Below are 24,818 nucleotides of genomic sequence, written 5' to 3'. Positions count from 1 at the left end.
GTACCTCAAAGAAAATTCTCTTTTGGTGCTGGCTTGTTAATTGTTCTAAGCTGGATAAATAGAACTGTGTTGGGCAGGTTATGATGGTGTCACTTCTGTCCTTTGCAGAGTATTATAGGAAGTGCAGAGTTCACGCTTTGCTTTGTTCTTTCTGCAGAAATACTGTCACTCACCTTTCCTGGCATTGGCAGAGGACCATCCTTCCTTGGATTAAGATGCCTAGTCCGTCTCTAAGCTAAGTGGGTGCTTAGATAGAGAACACGTGGATGTTATAGGTCCTCCCGGGGAAGCCCTGGCAGGCTAGGTCAGTGCTCCCTGTGTAGCCAGCTACTTTTTATTTTAAAATAAACCTTGTATTGAAGTATAGGAAAGTTCATGTATGATTAGCATAGGTAGACCTTGGTGAATTTTCAGTCTGCACACTCCCATGTAGTCCGGTACTGTGGCACACCAGTCCAGGAGGGTAAGCAAACCACAATAATTAGTTTCACCTGTTTTGGGGCTTTCTATGAATGGAATAATGCTGTGTGCACTCTTTTGTGCCAACCTTCTTTAGTTTAACATTATGTGTACAGTTGATCCATATTGTCAATACTTGTGATTCATTCGTTACTATTGTGTAAACTCTGTTGTGTGAGTGTACCACAGTTTATTCTACTTTTGTTGGGCATTTGGGCAGTTTCCTATTTTGGGCTATCATGAATAGTGCTGTTATAAACATTCTGGTGCATGTGTTTTGTGGAAAACACACTCACACACACACACACATCTAGATATACATCTAGGTGCAGAATTTCTGGAATTCAGCCTTAGTTGAGCTGTTTCCAAAGTGATTTTTAACAATTTATTCTTCTACCACCTGTTCCTGAGAGGTTCAGTTTTTCTACATCCTTTCTAACACTTGGTATTTTCCATCTTTTAATTTTAGGTGTGTAGTGTTATCACATTGTAGCTTTGATTTGTATTCTCTTGTTGATATATTTCTTGTCCATTTTCATACCCTCTTTTTGTGAAGTGTCTGTTCAGGTTTCTTACCCATTTTTCTTTGGTTTGTGTCTTTTGCTTAGGGATTTTAATATTTTTATGTTTTTGTATTGTGACTATGTTCTTCTACTCTGTGGCTTACCTTTTCACTTTCTTAATGGTGTCATTTAGTGAACTGAATATATAATCTCTTTCTCTTGTGTGTGTGTGTGTGTGTGTGTGTGTGTGATGAGTACCTTTCATGTCCTCCTTAAGATGTCTTAATCTATGACAAAGTAATGAATATGTTGTTATGTTTTTCTCTAGAAGATGTATTATTTTACTTTCTACATTTTGATTGAAGAGATTTAGAATTGATTGTTGTGTATGGTGTAAGATAGAGGTCAGTATACCTTTTTTCACCATCTGTTTATTCAGTGAACACAGCACTATTTATTAAAAAGGCCATTTTTCTCTTCTGCACAGTGGCACTGACCTTGTATAGTCAGGTACTGTGCACTGTGTGTGTGAGTGTGTTTTTGAACTGTCTTTTTGCAAATACCATGCAGTCTTAATTACTAGTGTTGTCTAATTGATCTGGATACATGGTAGTACAAATCTTGCTAACCTTTTTTTTCAAGATTGCTTTGGCTATTCTTAGTGCTTTGTATTTATATATGAATTTCATAATCAATATATCAATTTCTGCTCTTCCTTCTCCTATAAAAAATACATACTGGGATTTTGCCTAATATTGTGTTGAATCCATTAGCTCAGTTTGAAGAGGATGGACATTTCAATAGCATTGAGTCTTCCAATCCAAGGACATGGTATACCTCTCTATTTATTTAGGTCTTTTAAACTTCTCTTAACAGTGACTTGTAGTTTTCAGTACACAGGACTTGAACATCTTTTTAAACTTAAACCTTGGTATTTGATGTTTTTGATGCTATTGCAAATGCTATGATTTTAATACTTCTTTTGTTTCATTGCTGGGATATAGGAAACAACTTTTGTATACTACCTTGTATCTGATAACCTTCGATAAATTCACTAGTAGTGTATCTGAAAACTCTTAGATTTCTTAGGTACATGGGTATATAATTTGTGATAAAAAGTTTTATTTCCTTCTTTTAATCCTGAGGCATAATTCCTTTTCTTGTCATTTTTGCTCTATCTAGGACTGTGCTCTGGGAAAAGAATTCAATATTTCACTATTAAGCAAGCTATTTGCTGTAGCAGCAGTTTTTCCTCCTCCTTTTTGTAAATAGTTTTTATCAGATTATAGAGATTGCCTAGCTTTAAAAATAAATTTTTTTAATCATGTGTGAGTGTGGAACTTTGTCAAATGCAGCTATTTAGATACTTATATTTGTTGGGTTCACTAATATTTTGTTAGGGATTTTTCCCAGCTAAGTTCATGAGTGAGATTGGTCTGTAATTTTAATTTCTTGAAAGATTTTGCTAGGTTTCGGAACCAAAGTTATGCTGGTCTCAAAAAAAGAATTGCTAAGGATGAGTTTGCACAAGATTGGTGTTTTTGCTCTGAAATGTTTGGAAAAGCTAAGTGATGCCATTGAGCTTGTGGTTTTCATTATGGGAAGTTTTTTCCTCTTTAATGCAATTTTATTGATATATATTCACACACTATACAAACCCTCCAAAATATATAATCAGTGGCTCACAGTACTATCACATAGTTGGGCATACGTCTCCATTATCAATTTTAGAACATTTTCATTACTCCAGGAAAGAAAGAAAAAGAAAAAAGAAAACCCACATCCTCCCATAGGCCTTATCCCCTCCTATTATTTTCACATATGATTGGTGTGCTACATTTGTTACTGTTGATGAAAGAGTATTAAGATATTACTGCTAACTATAACTCATAGTTCCAATTGTTACTTTTTTTTGTGGGAAGTTTTTAAATAACACATTATTTTTTCATAAATATTGAGCTATTCATGATTTATAGGTAATTTTTGATAAGTTATAATTTTTAAGAAACTTGTGTCTTGAAATTGTCAAATTTATTGGCATGAAGATGTTCATAATACCTTAACTTTCTGCTGTCTATAATAATGTTTCCTTTTCTATTCTAATATGTTAATTTGTGTCTCTTCTCTTTTTCCCCTTATCAGTCTTACTATGAGTTTATTAACTTTATCTTTTCAAAGAAACTTTTGACTTTGTTTTTTGTTTGTTTGTTTGCTTGTTTTTCTGTTTCCTAGCTTTCTAGCTCCTTGACGTGGAAGTTCTATTCTTTGATTTTTTTCCGTCTGCTTTTCTAATGTATGGATTTAGGGCTATACATTTTCCTCTGAACACTACTGTAGCCACATCCCATAAGTGTTGATATTTTATATTTTCATTAAGTTCACAATATTTTCCATTTAACAATATTTTGGCCCATGGATTTTTTTAGAAGCATATTGTTTAATATTCAGGCAGTTGAGGTGTAGTAAGAGAAACCACACTAAGAGTCCACACTTGATCATTGATGCCTTGCCCATCTGAGTGTCTTTTGCATAGTGTTTTCCCAGTAGTGAGTCTCCAAGCTGTCCCTAACAGATAATGTACCCCAAGAGTCCCTTCCCCACTAGTGGAGCTCTGTCTAGTTTTATGGGGATGCCAAATTCAAACAAACACTCCCCAGTCATATACCTGGCTGACAAACCACTAAAGCCCCATCCCTATGCTAGGGTAAAATGCATATCTCAGGCCCACATGCTCTTCATTGGCTCCCACCTGCTTGGTTGAGCCTTGTGCCCCTGATGTGTTCCCCATGTGGCCCTGCAAGGCACACTGAAACCCTGTCTCCATACCTGTGAGTATAATGAAATTTCTTCACACACCTCCTGTGTCTCCTCTCCTTGCTGTACCTGACTGTCCATGATAAGAGCCACAGAACTTGGGGTGTTTTGAATTATATTTTGTTATTGGTTACTAGCTTAATTTCATGGTGGTTGGAGAACAGATTAAAGATTGCAGATATTTTGAAAATCATTAGAGCTTTTTCTAATGTGAACAACTTTGGAGGAAATGCTCCTTGTGCACTTGAAAAGAATATAAGTTTATTTGGTGTTGAGTACTGTGTTCTATACTATGCTAGCTGCTCAGGTTTCTTGATTGGGTTGTTCAAATCTTCTGTGTTGTTACTGTTTATTCCTTGTTCTATCAGCTAATGAGAGAGAGATGTATGAAAGTCTCCCCAAAAGATTGTGGATTTGTCAGCTTCTTATTTTAATTTTCTCTGCTCTCTATATTTTGAACCAGCGCAATTGGGTGTATACAGATTTAGGGTAGTGATATCTTCCTTTAGATTTATCCCTTTATAATTATAAAATGCCCCATTGTCTCTAGAAATGTTGCCTGCCTTAAAATATAGTTTTAGGCATTTTTGAGGGGGTTAGCATCATTGAGGTGCTCTTTTTCCTATCTCTTTGCTTCCATCCTTTCTTTGTTCTTTTATTTAACACATGGCTGTTTCAAGCAACATATAGTTTTTTAAAAATAGTCTGTTAATCTTACCTGGAGTATTTAATCACTTATATAATTATGATAGATTTGGGTTCATATTTACTATCTGTTTTAGTTTCTTAGTCTTCTCCAGGAAATACCATGAAGTGGATTGGCTTAAACAATGGGAATTTATTAGCTATGGTTTTGTGGCTGGGGAAAAATGTCCACATCAAGACATCATCAGGATGATTTCTTCCCAAAGACCAGCTGCTGTGACCCTTGGCTCCTCTGCCCCATGGCAAGGCACATGGCAGTGTCTGCTGATCTTTCCCTTCTATCCCAGGTTTTCTTGATTTCAGCTTCTTCTATGACTTTCATTCTCTTATAAAGGACTCCAGTGATATGATTAAGACCTGTTCTGATTGAGGTGGGTCATACCTTAACTGAAGTAGCCTCATCAAAAGGTCCTACTTACAGTGTGTTCACACCCATAGGAATTGATTAGATTTAGGAACATGTTTTTCTGGAGTATATACAGATTTAAACCTCTGCACTATCTTTCTTTAGTTTTCAGTTTGGACCGTCTTTTTCCCTTTTTCTTATCTTTTTTTTGGATTAATCAAATATTTTCCTTCTATTAATTTATTTATATAGTTTTTTTCTATTTTCTTAGTGGAATAGGATTATAGTATACATTCTTGACTTATTACTATCTAATAAAAAGTATTACTTTAACCACATCTCCAATACAATTAGAAACTCAATTTTAACTGCATGTATTGCCTCCTACCTCCTGTACTGTCATGCATTTTAGTTCTATAATTTTTTTTTTTTTTTTGGGCACATGGTTTGGGAATTGAACCTAGATCTCCCGCATGGACGGTGAGCAGTCTACCATTGAACCACCTGTGCACCCATCTATAAATATTTTTAAGTACTCAGCTAATTAGAACTATTGGTTTACCCACATATTTACTCTTTGTATTTTTATTTATAGGTTTTGCATTTCCAAGACTCTCTGGGATCATTTTCCCTGTCTAAAATACTCTCATTAGTGTCTCTTTTACTGTGGGCCTGTTCACAATACAATAGCTCATTTTTTATTTGTCCAAACAAGTCTTTAATTCACCCTTGTTTTAAAAGGAAGATTTAGAGAGTTACCTAGGATTCTAAGTGTGTTATCTTTTTTTTTTTATTTTTTTTTATTTTATTTTTTTATTAACGGAAAGAAAAAAAAAAAAGAAATTAACACAACATTTAGAAATCATACCATTCTACATATGCACTCAGTAATTCTTAACATCATCACATAGATGCATGATCATTGTTTCTTAGTACATTTGCATCGGTTTAGAGGAACTAGCAACACAACAGAAAAAGATATAAAATGTTAATATAAAGAAAAGAAATAAAAGTAGTAGTAATAGTAAAAAACAACAACAACAAACAAACCAACAAGCAAACAAAAACAAAAAAAACCCTATAGCTCAGATGCAGCTTCATTCAGTATTTTAACATGATTACTTTACAATTAGGTATTATTGTGCTGTCCATTTTTGAGTTTTTGTATCTAGATACAAAACTCAAAAATGGACAGCACAATCTGTATCCCTTCAGCTTCAATTACCCATTGTCTTACCATGTTTCTAACTCCTGCTGAACTCTGTTACCAATGACATATTTCAAGTTTATTCTCGAATGTCCGTTCACATCAGTGGGACCATACAGTATTTGTCCTTTATTTTTTGGCTGGATTCACTCAGCATAATATTCTCTAGGTCCATCCATGTTATTACATGGTTCATAAGTTTATCTTGTCTTAAAGCTGCATAATATTCCATCGTATGTATATACCACAGTTTGTTTAGCCACTCTTCTGTTGATGGAGATTTTGGCTGTTTCCATCTCTTTGCAATTGTAAATAACGCTGCTATAAACATTGGTGTGCAAATGTCCGTTTGTGTCTTTGCCCTTAAGTCCTTTGAGTAGATACCTAGCAATGGTATTGCTGGGTCGTATGGCAATTCTATATTCAGCTTTTTGAGGAACCGCCAAACTGCCTTCCACAGTGGTTGCACCCTTTGACATTCCCACCAACAGTGGATAAGTGTGCCTCTTTCTCCGCATCTTCTCCAGCACTTGTCATTTTCTGTTTTGTTGATAATGGCCATTCTGGTGGGTGTGAGATGATATCTCATTGTGGTTTTGATTTGCATTTCTCTAATGGCCAGGGACATTGAGCATCTCTTCATGTGCCTCTTGGCCATCCGTATTTCTTCTTCTGGTAGGTGTCTGTTTAAGTCTTTTTCCCATTTTGTAATTGGGTTGGCTGTCTTTTTGTTGTTGAGTTGAATAATCTCTTTATAAATTCTGGATACTAGACCTTTATCTGATATGTCGTTTCCAAATATTGTCTCCCATTGTGTAGGCTGTCTTTCTACTTTCTTGATGAAGTTCTCTGATGCACAAAAGTGTTTAATTTTGAGGAGCTCCCATTTATTTATTTCCTTTTTCAGTGTTCTTGCTTTAGGTTTAAGGTCCATAAAACCACCTCCAGTTGTAAGATCCATAAGATATCTCCCAACATTTTCCTCTAACTGTTTTATGGTCTTAGACCTAATGTTTAGATCTTTGATCCATTTTGAGTTAACTTTTGTATAGGGTGTGAGAGATGAGTCTTCTTTCATTCTTTTGCATATGGATATCCAGTTCTCTAGGCACCATTTATTGAAGAGACTGTTCTGTCCCAGGTGAGTTGGCTTGACTGCCTTATCAAAGATCAAATGTCCATAGATGAGAGGGTCTATATCTGAGCACTCTATTCGATTCCATTGGTCGATATATCTATCTTTATGCCAATACCATGCTGTTTTGACCACTGTGGCTTCATAATATGCCTTAAAGTCAGGCAGCGCGAGACCTCCAGCTTCGTTTTTTTTCCTCAAGATGTTTTTAGCAATTCGGGGTACCCTGCCCTTCCAGATAAATTTGCTTATTGGTTTTTCTATTTCTGAAAAATAAGTTGTTGGGATTTTGATTGGTATTGCATTGAATCTGTAAATCAATTTAGGTAGGATTGACATCTTAACTATATTTAGTCTTCCAATCCATGAACACGGTATGCCCTTCCATCTATTTAGGTCTTCTGTGATTTCTTTTAACAGTTTTTTGTAGTTTTCTTTATATAGGTTTTTTGTCTCTTTGGTTAAATTTATTCCTAGGTATTTTATTCTTTTAGTTGTGATTGTAAATGGGATTCGTTTCTTGATTTCCCCCTCAGCTTGTTCATTACTAGTGTATAGAAAAGCTACAGATTTTTGAATGTTGATCTTGTAGCCTGCTACTTTGCTGTACTCATTTATTAGCTCTAGTAATTTTGTTGTGGATTTTTCTGGGTTTTCTACATATAGTATCATATCGTCTGCAAACAGTGATAGTTTTACTTCTTCCTTTCCAATTTTGATGCCTTGTATTTCTTTTTCTTGCCTAATTGCTCTGGCTAGAACTTCCAACACAATGTTGAATAATAGTGGTGATAGTGGACATCCTTGTCTTGTTCCTGATCTTAGGGGGAAAATTTTCAATTTTTCCCCATTGAGGATGATATTAGCTGTGGGTTTTTCATATATTCCCTCTATCATTTTAAGGAAGTTCCCTTGTATTCCTATCTTTTGAAGTGTTTTCAGCAGGAAAGGATGTTGAATCTTGTCAAATGCCTTCTCTGCATCAATTGAGATGATCATGTGATTTTTCTGCTTTGATTTGTTGATATGGTGTATTACATTAATTGATTTTCTTATGTTGAACCATCCTTGCATACCTGGGATGAATCCTACTTGGTCATGATGTATAATTCTTTTAATGTGTTGTTGGATACGATTTGCTAGAATTTTATTGAGGATTTTTGCATCTGTATTCATTAGAGAGATTGGTCTGTAGTTTTCTTTTTTTGTAATATCTTTTCCTGGTTTTGGTATGAGGGTGATGTTGGCTTCATAGAATGAATTAGGTAGTTTTCCCTCCACTTCGATTGTGTTGAAGAGTTTGAGGAGAGTAGGTACTAATTCTTTCTGGAACGTTTGGTAGAATTCACATGTGAAGCCATCTGGTCCTGGACTTTTCTTTTTAGGGAGCTTTTGAATAACTAATTCAATCTCTTTACTTGTGATTGGTTTGTTGAGGTCGTCTATTTCTTCTTGAGTCAAAGTTGGTTGTTCATGTCTTTCCAGGAACCTGTCCATTTCTTCTAAATTGTTGTATTTATTAGCGTAAAGTTGTTCATAGTATCCTGTTATTACCTCCTTTATTTCTGTGAGGTCAGTAGTTATGTCTCCTCTTTCATTTCTAATCTTATTTATTTGCATCCTCTCTCTTCTTCTTTTTGTCAATCTTGCTAAGGGCCCATCAATCTTGTAGATTTTCTCATAGAACCAACTTCTGGTCTTATTGATTTTCTCTATTGTTTTCATGTTTTCAATTTCATTTATTTCTGCTCTAATCTTTGTTATTTCTTTCCTTTTGCTTGCTTTGGGATTAGTTTGCTGTTCTTTCTCCAGTTCTTCCAAGTGGACAGTTAATTCCTGCATTTTTGCCTTTTCTTCTTTTCTGATAAAGGCATTTAGGGCAATAAATTTCCCTCTTAGCACTGCCTTTGCTGCGTCCCATAAGTTTTGATATGTTGTGTCTTCATTTTCATTTGCCTCTAGGTATTTACTAATTTCTCTTGCAATTTCTTCTTTGACCCACTTGTTGTTTAAGAGTGTGTTGTTGAGCCTCCATGTATTTATGAATTTTCTGGCACTCTGCCTATTATTGATTTCCAACTTCATTCCTTTATGATCCGAGAAAGTGTTGTGTATGATTTCAATATTTTTAAATTTGTTAAGACTTGCTTTGTGACCCAGCATATGGTCTATCTTTGAGAATGATCCATGAGCACTTGAAAAAAAGGTGTATCCTGCTGTTGTGGGATGTAATGTCCTATAAATGTCTGTTAAGTCAAGTTCATTTATAGTAATATTCAGGTTCTCTATTTCTTTATTGATCCTCTGTGTAGATGTTCTGTCCATTGATGAGAGTGGTGAATTGAAGTCTCCAACTATTATGGTATATGTGTCTATTTCCCTCTTCAGTGTTTGCAGTGTATTCCTCACGTATTTTGGGGCATTCTGGTTCGGTGCGTAAATATTTATGATTGTTATGTCTTCTTGCTTAATTGTTCCTTTTAATAGTATATAGTGTCCTTCTTTGTCTCTTTTAACTGTTTTACATTTGAAGTCTAATTTGTTAGATATTAGTATAGCCACTCCTGCTCTTTTCTGGTTGTTGTTTGCATGAAATATCTTTTCCCAACCTTTCACTTTCAACCTATATTTATCTTTGGGTCTAAGATGTGTTTCCTGTAGACAGCATATAGAAGGATCCTGTTTTTTAATCCATTCTGCCAGTCTATGTCTTTTAATTGGGGAATTCAGTCCATTGACATTTAGAGTTATTACTGTTTGGATAATATTTTCCTCTACCATTTTGCCTTTTGTATTATATATATCATATCTGACTTTCCTTCTTTCTACACTTTTCTCCATGTCTCTCTCTTCTGTCTTTTTGTATCTGACTCTAGTGTTTCCTTTAGTATTTCTTGCAGAGCTGGTCTCTTGGTCACAAATTCTCTCAGTGACTTTTTGTCTGAGAATGTTTTAATTTCTCCCTCATTTTTGAAGGACAATTTTGCTGGATATAGGAGTCTTGGCTGGCAGTTTTTCTTTTTTAGTAACTTAAATATATCATCCCACTGTCTTCTAGCTTCCATGGTTTCTGCTGAGAAATCTACACATAGTCTTATTGGGTTTCCCTTGTATGTGACGGATTGTTTTTCTCTCGCTGCCTTCAAGATCCTCTCTTTCTCTTTGACCTCTGACATTCTAACTAGTAAGTGTCTTGGGGAACGCCTATTTGTGTCTAATCTCTTTGGGGTGCGCTGCGCTTCTTGGATCTGTAATTTTAGGTCTTTCATAAGAGTTGGGAAATTTTCAGTGATAATTTCTTCCATTAGTTTTTCTCCTCCTTTTCCCTTCTCTTCTCCTTCTGGGATACCCACTACACGTATATTTGTACGGTTCACATTGTCCTTGAGTTCCCTGATACCTTGTTCAAATTTTTCCATTCTTTTCCGGATAGTTTCTGTTTCTTTTTGGAATTCAGATGTTTCATCCTCCAAATCACTAATTCTATCTTCTGTTTCTTTAAATCTGTCGTTGTAGGTATCCATTGTTTTTTCCATCTTTTCTACTTTATCTTTCACTTCCATAAGTTCTGTGATTTGTTTTTTCAGTTTTTCTATTTCTTCTTTATGTTCAGCCCATGTCTTCTTCATGTCCTCCCTCAATTTATCAATTTCGTTTTTGAAGAGGTTTTCCATTTCTGTTCGTATATTCAGCATTAGTTGTTTCAGCTCCTGTATCTCATTTGAACTATTGGTTTCTTCGTTTGACTGGGCCATATGTTCAATTTTCTGAGCGTGATCCGTTATCTTCTGCTGGCGTCTGGGCATTTAGTCAGATTTCCCCGGGTGTTCGACCCCACAGGTTGAAAGATTTTTCTGTGCAATCTCTGGGTTCTGTTCTTCCTATCCTGCCCAGTAGGTGGCGCTCGTGGCACACGCCTGTCTGTGGGTTCCACCAGCGAAAGTTGCTGTGGGTCCCTCAACTCTGGAAAACTCTCGCCGTAGGGGAGTTTCGGCAGCCGAAGCGTCTTGGAAGAATGCCAGCCGGCCCAGGGTTCCAAACGTGGGGAGGGTCGCCGGCCGTCGCAGCACAGGAGAGCGTCCGGCCAAATTAGCCAGTCGGCCCGGGGCACCAAGCGTGGCGGGAGGGCGCCAGCTGTCGCAGCCCGGGAGAGTGCACTGTTCCCAGCCGACGGGGGAGTCACGTGTTTGGAAGGGATCCCCCGGTCACTGTTCTCCGCAGTCTGGGGGTTTCTGACCCAACTATCTCAGTTGTTCCGGGGGGCCTCGTGTGGTGGGGGCACCAGCCGCCGCGGCCTAAGGGGACCGCCTGTCCAATTCTACCAGCTGGCCCGGGAAGGTGGAAGGGAGGGACTCCGGTCGCTTGCCGTCCCACCCAGGAAAGCCCGTGCCCCTTGGTGATCTCACCGGAGCTGGTTCTCCCAGATAGTCAGCCGTTCCAGGATGGGGTACGCTGTCCCTTTGATCTCCCTCGTGGCTCCGGGAGCTGCTCTGTATTATCTCCACTCCCCCAGTAGCTGTTCTGGAGGAGGAAAGGTGAGGGCGGCAAGGCTGTCGAGGCTGGTGGCGGAGGAGCACAGTGAAGGTGGGGGAAGAGGGCACCGTGGTGGTTGGAGAGCAGCCGGAGCAGGAGGGGGAGGAGGGGGGAGAAGGAGGGCGGGCGGCTCGGCTGCTGCGGGGCGTGGGCGCCGCGCGGCGGGCCGGCGGAGAAAGAGAGGGGAGAAGGAGGGCGGGCGGCTCGGCTGCTGCGGGGCGTGGGTGCCGCGCGGCGGGCCGGCGGAGAAAGAGAGGGGAGAAGGAGCAGTGTGTGTTATCTTTTAAGGCCTGAAAGAAATATTATGCCATTGTCACCTGACTTTCATTGATTCTATTTAGAAGTCAGCCATCAGTCATATTGTTGCTTCTTTGTATGTAAATGTATTTTTTCCCTTTATTCTTAGGATGCTTTTAAGTTTTGATCTTTGGCTTTCATCAGTTTTACTGAGATGTCCTGAGGTGTATTTTTCTTCATATTTATCCTGCATGTGGCTTGCTGAGATTCTTGAACCAATGGGTGGATGTCTTCTGTAGGTTTTGAAAAACTCCTGGTTATTATTTCTTGATGCATTTTTTTCTCTCCATTATTTCTCTCTCATATTTCTGGGATTCCAACTTCATATGTACATATGCCACAGTTGTTTCTTATCTGTGTCTCATACTCCATTTTATTCTATCTTTGTTTCACTTTCTGTGTTTTGTACAGGTTAATATTCCAGGTCAATAATCCTGTGTTCTTTTGTTAAAACTACCCATTGAGTTCTTAATATCAGATCGTAAATATTAATGTTCTGGGATGTCCATTTAAGTGTTATGATTCCAAGTTTCTGGTGAAATTATTCATATTTTAGTCCATCTTTAACTGAACATATTAATCATAGTTTTTTTAAAGTCCTTGTCTGTGGATTCAAATATCTGGATCCTTTGTAGGTTTGATTTCTATCTCGGTCATCAGTTATATATATTCTTGCCTCTTCATGGGTCTAGTACTTTTTATTTGTTACACTGGACATTATGTATATGAGAATATAAAAAGTCCAGATGATATAGTCCACTACAAAGTTTCCTTCTCTCTTACGTCAGCCATAAAGAATGAGAACTTGCCTCATTGATTCAGTCAGGGATGGAGATGGGTAAGGCTGGGCTGCAGGTTTAGCAAGACTCAGTTATTTTCTGGTTTACCCCTGCCGACCCCTGGATTTTGGTAGAGCGCCCACAGTATTTTAGCTCTAAAAGGCTTCAGCTGATCTGACCGTGCCTTTCAGAGTTTCCTAGTCCAGCTCTCAAACCTTCCCATTTCCTGCCTCATCCTGTATATCTTCAAAATCTGGCAAATGTCTTAGAAGAAAGAATGGTGTGTGCTTGAAGCAAGTCTGCTTTTTCTGGTGAGACTCCAGGAGATTTCACTCTGCCCTTTAGAAGGCAAATTTCCCATGTGTTTAAAGCCCCCTCAGGTTTCCACTTGGTCCTGCCAGTCCAGATGACTACCAGAAGCTTTTCTGATTTCTTTCCCTCCATCCTAGGCCCTCTGGCTTGACTAAATTCAGTTTTCACCCAGAATCAAAAACATGGCTGGCTTCTTGAACTCTTTTGGGAAGGGTTCTTCCCTTTCTGGTATTTGAGTTGAGCTAAGTTTCACTCCTGGTTAAGCTCTCAGCCTTTACAGTGGAGGTTTTAAAATTTTCATCCAGCTTTTCTAGTTTTGCAGTGGAGATGTTTGTCTCCTACAGCTTACCTGGGAAAATCCTGCAGCCGTACATTTTACCTTCCTGTTTTGGCATAAATTTCTGCATGAGTCCTTGTTTGGAGAAAATCAATTTATAATGCTTTAGCTTTCCTAATGTTACATGACAAAAGTCCTTATTCTCTCATTCCATCAAATAAATCGACTTTCTGTAAAATTAATAAAAATGACTGTTCACTTCGGACAAAATTGATATATCAGTTAGTACTGTTAACATTGATTTAATGGGTCAGTTTTGGTTTCTCCTGATTAAACTTAATACATAGAGATAAGTTTTCAGTAAGTGACAAAAAAGAGCCTTTAAACAAAAGTAACTCTTGATTTGTGAGGTCTTTTACATTTATGTTCTTTTTTGTTCTAAGTCTTTTGGGCCTTGTTCAAGATTACTATCCCTAATGATGGTTCTGTATATTAATGTCAATCTGGTTTCTGTTTAGGGACATTTCAGTCCTTCTGGAAACATCTGTGACACTGGACTTTGAATTTTCCTGTCTGATAATAGTTTTAACAGAGTTGGACAAGATGTCAATTTCAAGCTGTAATTTCCTCATGTCATGGGAGGGTCATTCCCAGCTCCTGTCCTTCCTTTTTATAGCCCCCATTGGGGTGGGATGAACATTCATCGAACACTTAATGTGGCTTTTCATGGAGAGTCTAGAGGGTACAGCACTTCACTTTCTCAATTCTCACAATAATCTTATAAGTAGGAATTATGGTCGTCATTTTACCGAAGTAGAAACTGAGCCTCAGAGTATATAAACAGTTTGCTCAGTCATACAGCCAGAGTGTGTGTGCATGTGTGTGTGTGTGTGTGTGCATCCTGGTTATCCAGAAAATGCAGATGAGACTCTTTCCTCAACAGAAACAGCTGGTTGTAAGGTATCAGAATAGTCCTGAATGTTTTGTAAGTGTTTTCCTCAAAATCAGGTAGCTCACCAGTGGCATGGTAGCTCTTTAAACTGGGCTGCCGCTTCCAGATAGAAATGAAGAGGAATGTTCAAGATGCAGAAACCAAAGGTAGGAAAATGATATTTGAGAAAGTCAGCTACATTCTGTGTTTATTTCCTAGTCTGCAAATTTGTGATTTAGTTCTGTGTGATATTTGTAGACAAGATGTAAACCCAAAAATTGTCCCTGAACTGATTGAGCACCATATACCTGGAAAGAAGGCTCTCGTTTCTGGTGAAGTTAGGGTGTACTTTGTTCCTAGTTGTTTCCCCCCCGCCCCCCCCGGACTAATAATTGCATAAAAAATGTTTCACCAGACAATGATAACTTTACAATTTGCTATATTTCACCCTTCCTTCTTGGCTTTCTGAGCTGAGTGTTGTCTCTATAGGTACAGATGCTTTCACATGATACAGAGCCCCTGGAATCATTACTTCATCTGGACTATAATTAATACAGCGTTTTAAACATTCTTGGCTTTTTGTCATCAGCTGTTCCTGCCCTTAGCACTCCTGTCTAGACTTTGTACTTCTGGAAGCCTTCTTTCTCTTGCATGAAGAACTTCCTAAGCAATTCCATTCCTCTGTGGCCAGCTTCCCATGGGGCATCACCTCTCCATCCAGCCCTAAAACTGCATGGGGACAAGCTTCTGAAACCAGTTCCTCTTTCCTGTTCCTGGTTCTGGGCTAGAAACTGTAACATCATCTTCCTCTGCTTCTCAGCAGTGTGTGCTCTATGCGAAGTCTTGTTCTTGCTTCCACGTGCTTTCCGGATTCATCCCTTCTCCACTGCCATTGTGAGCAAAGTAGGGCAGACCCTGACCTTTCAAGCCTGATGCCTGCTGTAGTTTCACAGGCCCACTGCACCTGGACTGAATTAGGTTTCCCTGCCTTGGGTCACGCCCTTGCTTCTCTTATCTTGATTTCTCCCACAGCTTTCTAATGCCTTCCTGCCTTGTGTGTTGCCATGGTTCCGTCTGCCTTCCACTCCCAGAGGGGATGTCTTCCTAACACGCAAGCCTCACTCTGGAGGCAAGTAAGTGATGTAATCGAATGCTACTCCTGGGCATGTCATATAGAACATTTCCATACCTGTTTCACGGTTAACGAATGCCTGCTTTGTGTAAGCCACTGTGACAGGAGCTGCTGTCACAGGACCCATCGACCTTAGAGCATTCTAGCACCTGCCCACGTCTCCATCTTTATCTTTGTTCATGTAGAACCTTCCAGCCAAGCTCAGCAACTTTTCCGTTTCCCACATACCCACATTTCAGGCTTCTACCAGAAGGGCCTGCCCCGTTCTCAGTGTATTCATCCTCACTTGGTTTAGATTTCCCCTTTATCAGTCCCTTCTAGTTCTTATTTTTCTGTTCCACCCTCCAACTCCTGATCCTGCCACTGGTCCAAATCCTACCTGCCTTTCGAGGCCAAATGCAAGTTTTGCTTTCAGGGTAAAGCTCCCTCTGTCTGCTCTGTGCCACCCTGAGAGCTCACTTCTTAGACACAGTTCCTCACGTTGGGTTGTGAGTGCTTAGGAACACAGCGACTGGGTCTGGGAGGTCTTAGTTTGCCCTTGTAATTTAGTATAATGATGGGCAATCAAAAGAGCCCTAATAAATATGCATTTTGATATATAGGACTGTGGTAGTTTGAAGCTGTTATGTACCCCATAAAAGATCATGTTTTTAAATCCATTCCTGTGGGTGAGGACCTATTTTGGGTTGAACCTTTTGACTAGGTTATTTCAGTTAAGAAGTGGTCCAGGGTGGGTCTTAATCTCTGACTGGGGTCCTTTGTAAGAGGAAAAAGGCCCTAGTGAAGCTAAGAGAGCCAGATGCTGAAAGAGAGGACACACAGAAGACAGAGAGGAAGCCACTGAAGCCAGAAGAAATGAAACTCGGGAGAAGAAGGACCAGCAGATGTCGTCATGTGCCTTGCTATCTGACAGAGAAACCCAAGCTCGCCAGGAGCCAGTCTTCAAAATCCAGGTATCGTCCTGTTGGTGCCTTGATTTGGACATTTTCACAGCCTCAGAGTTGTAAACTTGTAAGCTAATAATACCCACTATTAAAAGCCAGTTCATTTCTGGTATATTGCATTTTGTTAGCTTTAGCAAACCAAAACAAGAACTCAAAACAAAATCTTTAGCTATGAGTAACTGGATTTTATGACTCATTGAGCAAAACTTCTTGTGTAGTGGATGCACTAGGCAGCTCAGCTTCACATGGCCACAACCCAAATCCCGATCTCACCATCTCAGTTAAAGGCCAGTGTTAAAGATATACAGCCTATCTCCAGGACTGACCATGTCTTAACACCCTCCCCCCCAACCCCGCTCCTTAGACCCTGCTAGACCGTCTGGTGTGGATTGTCATTGCAGCCTCCTGGGAGGTCTCCCTACTTTTGCTCTTGGTCCCGACAGTCTGGCTTCAACCAAGCAGCAGATCGACCCTCGCATCATGACTCAGAGCTTGGCAGTGACTTCCCGCTTCACAGAAAGAACCAGGATTGGATGAGGCCCCCTGGACCCTATCCCATCCATACCCCCACTCCTTTACTCTCCCTGCCCAAGTCCTGCTGGCCTCTGGGCTAATCTCTGAGCTTCACCTTCCCTTCCCTCACATCTTTACTCAGATGTCACTTGAGTAAATGAAGTAAAGTTCATGCCAGTGAAGTTCTCCAGGGCCACCTATTTAAATTGCAGTACCCTCTGACATGTCCTCCCCTTTTCCTGTTCTCTTCTTTTCCCAGTAGCATAGCACATATTCTACTTAGTCTTACTTTCTCTACTATATGTTCCAGATGGCAAGCACTTTTGTCTGTTTTTTCCTTTGCTCCATTCCCAGCATCTACAGCAGGGTTTGGCACTTGGATACTGCCCTATTTGTTTTTGAAGGAAGGGTGATCCCTCTGTGATTACAGAGCCACTGGGTGAGTGCATCTGCTGTCTTTCCATGGCAGCAAGTCATGACAGGATAAAAGCCAGGGGGACAGCTCAGTTGTCAGGGTCACTGATGACCTCGGGGGGGGAATTTCCTTCATCATGCACATGGGCCTGGCACCAAGAAGCAGGACATCTTGGGGGGCTTTTGACCTCGGCACCTGCTTGGTCCCTGCCGGAAGTGGAGCCCAATGAGCTCATTGTTCTGACTGTGAACTCAGCATTACTCACCGACCAGAAGGACCTAAGAATCCCAAGACTGGGGGATGTTACTGGCTGACTCTGTGCAGGGGTAAACATCTGTAAACATTTGCTTTACCTGGTCTCCTGACACCCCCACATTTATATTCTTCCCAAGAGTACCTCTAGGTGTGACAGATGAAATGTAAAAATACGTCTGTAACTGAAAAGCATATATTTGATGGTATTCTAAAAGTACTCACCACTGTCGATTGCCAGGAAGAGAGCAGTGTACACGCTGTTGTGGACAAACGGGGACTCGCGGTCCAGCACGGCCATAGTGTCCACTGTGCCATTGATGGGGTTAATGTTCAGCCAGCCAGCTGGGTCCTTGTAAACAGAGTACCTGAGAAAACAAACAAACAAACAACCACCCAAACAACGTCAGATCACATGCACACTGAATTCTAGGAGCTTTTGCTGAGTGCTGGGCCAGCTCCTCTGTTGGGTGTGGAGGTGCTAGATGGTCGGGTCACACCTAACACAGATCCACACCATCATTCACAAGGCAGCGGCTGAGCTGCACCTCCCAGCTGGCTTCTGTGCTCAGCGCTTTGCACATACACGCCTCCTTTATTCCCCACGGCACGCTGCGAGGAGGACGCTCTGGATAGCTGCTCTCATGGTGGCACAGCCAAATTCACCACCCCTCTCCTGACCCCGAGTCCAGTCTTTCACACCTTGGATGCATCTCCTGGGTAGGCTAGGCTGGGAGAAGGCCATTACAAAGGTGCAGGCAAGAGCACAGGATGGCCAGAGGGAAAGATCATTACCTGTAATGCAGGGTAGAGGATGTGGTACCTGCACCAAACCAGGAAGAAAGGGTAGGATGTGGTCGGAGAGTAAGAGGAAGGACAGTTCAGAGGAGAGGACAGTGTGTGCTGATGCACAGAACATGACCATTCACTGGAACATAAGCTCCATGAGGGCGAGGGTGTTTGTGTGTTCGCTGCTGTGACCCGAGTTTCTAGACTGGTGCTTGACACACAGTCACTGGCTTTTGGCTGAACAAAGGCCTTTTTGGGGAGTACTGGGGAGAGGGGGGCACCAGTTCCTATGGCAGGTGCATAGCTGGGGGTAGAACAGAGCTTCTCTTGGGGAAACTGACAGCAAACGAGCTTGGGCACCCAGACTGGGCTGGGTTACAGAGAGTCTGAACCACCGGGATGAGGGGCTGGGACTCTGGGTAATCATCAAAAAATTGTCAAATTTTTTTTTGGGGAAAGTGGTCTTTTATAAAAGTAACATGCTTATTAAAAGCTCCACAGTGTAAAAGTTTATAGGATCTAATCTAACAGGGAGACTCTAATTGAACAGGGTTCGTAGTTCTTGGCCTGGGGACATCAATGAAGTGGGACTGTCCAAATGTCCAAATGCCCCACTGCCCCGTGCTCTGGCCACTTCCGTGCCCAGGACAGAATGCTGCTAGTCGGTGCTTCCTCCATTCCCCACCCATCTCTGAACTCTGTCCCTTTGAAGAGGTGGGAGAACTCGATGGCTCATCTACCTGGTGCTGCCAGCTTTGGTTCTAGGGGTGTTTAAAACCCGATTTAGGAAAGGTGGAAGAATAGGATCAGTCAACTTCACCCCAGCTCCAAGGAACAGCTAGGGAAGGGGTGGGAAGGCTACCTAGATGGTGATTCCAGGGTGTGAGTGACCTGGGAGGGTGTTCTACACCACACAGGGAGGCCCTGGTTGCAAAAGCTGAAAAACTGAGACGCAGAGAACCGGAGGCCATGCAGCTGGTACAAACAGCCTAACCCGCCCCTTTCCAAAGGGAGGCCCAAATGCATGGACGGGGAGGTGGGGACTAGGAAGTAAGCCAATCCATGCTCCTTGAATGCACTACCTTTACTGGCGCAGCCCCCATGGCCTGTGACTCACCTCACACCCCACGCACCTGAATGCCATCACCTGCCCTCCCTACTCTCCAAGCGTCCTGCCACCCCCCCCACCCCACACATACCTAACCGACACCCCCAACCCAAGCCCATGTGGGCCTGCCCCAGCCCAACCTACCTCTCCTTCGCAAGTACAGTCTCATCCCACCCCTCTCGAGCCCCACCTCCTCCACCCTGCCCCCTGCAGGCAGTCGCCAGTGCATAATGGCTGCGTGCGCTTATCTCCATACCCAGGCTACACCTGTCCCCAGCCCACGCAAGTACAACCCCTATTCACTGCCCCTGAGCTCTGTGCATATGCACACAAGGGCCACGCCCCCTAGACCAGTGTACCCCAGGTCCCTGCCCCCAAGACTCTCGTACCCATACAGCCACATCCTCCCCGCTGATGGATGCCCATGCATTCCTGCACTGACTTCTTGACCCCCTGCACCTCAAGCCCCCGCCCCACAAATATGCACACTTTCCCCACCCCTGGTATGAGCACCCTGCTTCCACACCTGGCAGGTGCTCAGAGGTGAATCTGTGCTACATAGCCCCCTGCCCTGCACACGTATGCACGCCTGCTTTAACCTCCTCTGTACCTACACACCCACACCAGGGCACCATTCATCCAATTCCACACCCCTATCCTGATCCGTGTCCTGCAACCCCAGTGACCTGTGCTCACCCCTATACACTCCCATATCCAGAGGCCTTTGGACCCCATCCTCCCACGTAAGGACACACCTGCACCCTGCCCCCCACCCTCTGTGGCCTGGATCTCTATGCCACCTACCCTGCACAACCTACACTCTCTATGCACCTGCCCACATCCTATCTGCACAGCAGCTCCCATACATCCGTTCAGCCTCCCTATCCGACTCCCACTGTGCTCTATCTCTGTGTCCTCCATGCTGCACCCTGCTCCTATGCTCCGAGGTCTGTCTGAGCTGTACCCCATACCCTCAGCTCCCACACTGCACCTCCACAACCCTGTGTTCCACACCCCATGCTCGCAGGCACCAGCGTAGCACCCCCAACATGCACCTATACCTGTGCTGCAACGCATTACCACACTGTTGAGCCCTGCCCTGAGCCCCACATCCTGCTCTATACCCATCCCACAAATACAAAGCTTTAGACTACTGACAGAAATCAACTTCCAAAGTAAACCTATCAAGATATTTACATGCCTTGAAGACAAAGAAGATCACTAGGCATATCAAGATGCAGACAGATATAGCCCAGCCTAATGACCAAATTAAAACACCAGAGGAGACGTCAACTTTGGAACAACTAATCAAAGATGTTCATATAATGCTACTAAATAAAATAAATGGGAAGGCTAATGGCATAAAGGAGATCAAGAAGTCACTAGAAGAGCACAAAGAGCAAAAATTTGAAAGCATAAATAGAAAAATAGCAGATATCACAGAGATTAAAGATGCTGTAGGCCCAATAAAAAATATGCTACAGACACACAACAGCAGATTTGAAGAGGCAGAAGAAAGAATCTGTGAACTAGAGGACAGGACAACTGATTTCGAACACTCAAAACAGCAACTGGAAAAATTTGAATTGGATCTCAGGGAAATGATGGCCAAAACAAAGCACACAAATAAAGAATCATTGGTGTCCCTGAAGGAGAAGAGACCAGTAAAGGACTAGGAAGATTAGTTGAGGATATAATGGGGGAAAACTTCCCAATCCTTATAAAGAACATAAATATGCAAATCAAAGAAGCCCAATGAACTCTAAATAGAATAAATCCAAATACGCCTTCCCCAAGACACATCGGTCTGTCAAATGTTGAAGAGAAGCAGAAAATCCTGAAAGTGGCAAGAGTAAAACAATCTACTACATACAAGGGAAACCACAAAAGACTGAGTTCAGACTACTCAACTGGCACCCTGGAGGCGAGAAGGCAGTGGTATGATATATTCAAGATCCTGAAAGAGAAAGACTTTGAGCCAAGAATTCTGTACCCAGCCAAACTGTCCTTCAAAAGTGAAGGAGAGATTAAAATTTTCACAGAGAACAAATGCTAAAAGAATTTATCAACAAGAAACTAGCCCTACAAGAAATACTAAAGGGAGTTCTGCTGGCCAAAAACCAAAAACCAAAAAACAAAACGACCCAGGAGAGGGAGGTCTGGAGGACGGCACAGAATTGAAGAGTACCAGTAAGAGTAACTTAAAGGATAAAAAGAGAAAGAGGGAAAAGAGTACATAGATCTGACAAATAAAATCCGAAGGATAAGATAGTAGATTCAAGAAACGCCTTTTCAGTAATATCTTTGAATATTAATGGACTAAACTTACCAATTAAAAGATACAGATTGCCAGCATGGATTAAGAAATATAATTCATCTATATGCTGCTTATAAGAGACTCATCTTAGACGCAAGAATACAAACAGATTGAAAGTGAAAGGATGGAAAAAGATGTTGCATGCAAGTTGTAACCAAAAGAAAGCAGGAGTAGCTATACTATTATGGGACAAAATAAACTTTAAATGTAAAGACATCATAAGAGACAAAGAAGGACACTATATACTAATAAAAGGGACAATTCACCAAGAAGAAATAACAGTCATAGATGATTATGCTCCTGATCAAGGAGCTCCAAAGTACATGAGACAGACGTTGGCAAAACTGAAGGGAGCGATCGATGTTTCAACAATAATAATAGAAGACTTCAATACATCACTTTTCTCTATAGATAGAACAACTAGACAGAGGATCAACAAGGAAATAGAGAAGTTAAACAACTTGATAAATGGATTAAACCTAATATAGACATATATAGGTCATTACACCCCAAAATACCAGGATATACATTCTTATCTAGTGCTCATGGAACATTCTCCAGGATAGACCATATGCTGGGGCACAAAACAGGTCTTTATCAATTTAAAACACTGAAATTATTCAAAGCATTTTCTCTGATCACAGTGGAATGAAGCCGGATATCAATAACCACCAAAGAATGAGAACTCTCACAAATATATGGAGATTAAATAACATACTCTTAAACAACCAGTGGGTCAAAGAAAAATGGCTAGAGAAATCAGTAGCTACCTGGAGATGAATGCAAATGAGAATACAACTTATCAGAACTTATGGGATTTGGCAAAGGCTGTGCTGAGAGAGCAATTTATTGCCCTAAATGCCTATATTATAAAATAAGAAAGAGCAAAAATCGAGGACTTGCTCACCTGGAGGAACTTGAGAAAGGACAGCAAACTAACCCTAAAACAAATAGAAGAAGAGAAATAGTAAAGATAAGTAGAGTTAAATGAATGGGAGAACAAAAGGATAATAGAAAGAATCAGTAAAACCATAAGTTGGTTCTTTGAGAAATCAGTAAAATCGATGGATGACTGGCAAGGCTGGCAAAGAAAAAAGTAGAGAATATGCTTATTTGTTTATTTACAAAATCGGAAATGAGAAGGGGTGCGTTACCACAGACCCTGAAGAAATGAAAGAAATTATAAGATGATACTATGAACAACTATATGCCAACAAACTAGACAATTTTTAGATGAGATGGACAAATTCTTGGAAACACAAACAAGTTACCCTGACTCAGGAAGAAATAGAAGATCTCAACAAACCAGTCACAAGTAAAGAGATTCAATCAGTCATAAAAAATCTTCCTACAAAGAAAAGCCCAGGGTCAGATGGCTTCACAGGGGAATATTTTCAAACATTCCAAAAAGAACTAACACCAATCCTGCTCAAACTTTTCCAAAAAATTGAGGAAAAAGAACACTACCTAACTCATTTTATGAAGATAACATCACTTTAATACCAAAACCAGGTAAAGATGCTACAAGAAAGGAAAACTGCAGGCCATTCTCCCTAATGAACATAGATGCCAAAATTCTCAACAAAATACTAGCAAATTGAATCCAACAACACATTAAAAGAGCATACATCACGACCAAGTGGGGTTTATACCAGGGATGCAAGGATGGTTCAGCACAAGAAATTCAATGTAATATAGCACAATAACAAAATGAAAGGGGAACATCATGAGCATGTTGATTGATGCTGAAAAAGCATTTGACAAAATTCAGCATTCTTTTTTGATAAAAACACTTCAAAAGATAGGAATCAAAGGTAACTTCCTCAATATGGTAAAGGGCATATATGAAAAACCGAGAGCCAGCATTGTACTCAATGGAGAGAGACTGAAAGCTTCCCCCCTAAGATCGGGAATGAGACAAGGATGCCTGTGACACCACTATTATTCAACACTGTGCTAGAAGTTCTAGTTAGAGCAATCAGGCAGGACAAAGAAATAAAAGGTACCCAAACTGGAAAGGAAGAAGTGAAACTCTCATTATTTGCAGATGATATGATAGTATACTTGGAAAATCCTGAGAAATCTACAGTAAAGTTACTTGAGCTAATAAATTCAGCAAGGTGGTGGGATATAAAATTAATGTGCACAAATCGGTAACATTTCTATACACAAGCAATGACCTAACTGAGGAGTCAGTTAAGGATAAAATTCCATTCAGAATAGCAACTAAAAGAATCAGGTACGTAGGAATGAACTTAGCTAGGGATGTAAAGGACTTGTACACAGAAAACTACACAACATTGCTAAAAGAAATCAAAGAAGATCTAAATAGGTGGAAAGACATTCCCTGCGCATGGATAGAAAGGTTAAATATAGTTAAGATGTCAACTCTATCCAAATTGATCTACAGATTCAATGCAGTACCAATCAAAATTCTAACAACCTACTTTGAAGACTTGGAAAGCTAGTTACCAAATACATCTGGAAGGGAAAGAGACCCCTGAATAGCTAAAGGCATCCTAAAAAAGAAGAACAAAGTGGGAGGATTAATACTTCTTGACTTTAAAAATTATTATAATGCCACAGTGGTCAAGACAGCTTGATACTGGCACAAAGACAGAAGTATTGACCAATGCAATCAAATCAAGAGTGCAGAAATAGACCACCAAATCTATGGTCAACTGATTTCTGACAAGGCCCCCAAATCTACTTAGCTGGGACAAAATAGTCTTTTCAATAAATGGGCGTGGGACAACTGAGGATCAATAGCCAGAAGGATGAAAGAGGACCCTTACCTTAAAAAGAGGACCCACACCTATAAGAATGGCTGCTATTAAACAAACAGGAAACTACGAATGTTGGAGAGGATGTGGAGAGATTGGGACACTTATGCACTGCTGGTGGGAATGTATAATGGTATAGCCACCATGGAGGACAGTTTGGCAGTTCCTTAGGAAACTAAATATTGAGTTGCCATAGGACCCAGCAATAGCACTACTTGGTATATACCCAGAAGAGCTGAAAGCAGTGACACCAATAGACATTGCACA

The 24,818-nt window shown here is 40.8% G+C and overlaps 1 protein-coding gene and 1 long non-coding RNA gene across 5 annotated transcripts in view; one reads left to right on the top strand and one right to left on the bottom strand.

Moving 5' to 3' along the window:
* Positions 1–24,818, bottom strand: part of CDH13 (cadherin 13) — a 1,150,740-nt gene that overhangs the window by 34,145 nt on the left and 1,091,777 nt on the right. For all 3 annotated transcript variants that reach the window (XM_077133145.1, XM_077133146.1, XM_077133149.1), the window contains one exon: positions 17,780–17,922. In XM_077133145.1, coding sequence (XP_076989260.1) covers positions 17,780–17,922 — 143 coding nt within the window. The remainder of the gene's footprint in view (positions 1–17,779; positions 17,923–24,818) is intronic.
* LOC143659838 (uncharacterized) overlaps positions 1–24,818 on the top strand; it is a 114,787-nt gene that overhangs the window by 48,402 nt on the left and 41,567 nt on the right. Inside the window, exon 4 of one of the 2 annotated variants that reach the window (XR_013163786.1) lies at positions 158–2,932. The exons of the other annotated variant lie outside the window; for it this stretch is intronic. This is a non-coding gene — a long non-coding RNA (uncharacterized LOC143659838). Of the gene's footprint in view, positions 1–157; positions 2,933–24,818 lie in introns of those variants that run through there. 2 annotated transcript variants of the gene reach the window in all.

The sequence above is a fragment of the Tamandua tetradactyla genome, chromosome 16, assembly GCF_023851605.1.
Source record: "Tamandua tetradactyla isolate mTamTet1 chromosome 16, mTamTet1.pri, whole genome shotgun sequence".
Lineage (NCBI taxonomy): Eukaryota > Metazoa > Chordata > Mammalia > Pilosa > Myrmecophagidae > Tamandua > Tamandua tetradactyla.
Note: the sequence above shows the minus strand (reverse complement) of the source record. Positions and strands in the feature narration are given on the sequence as shown.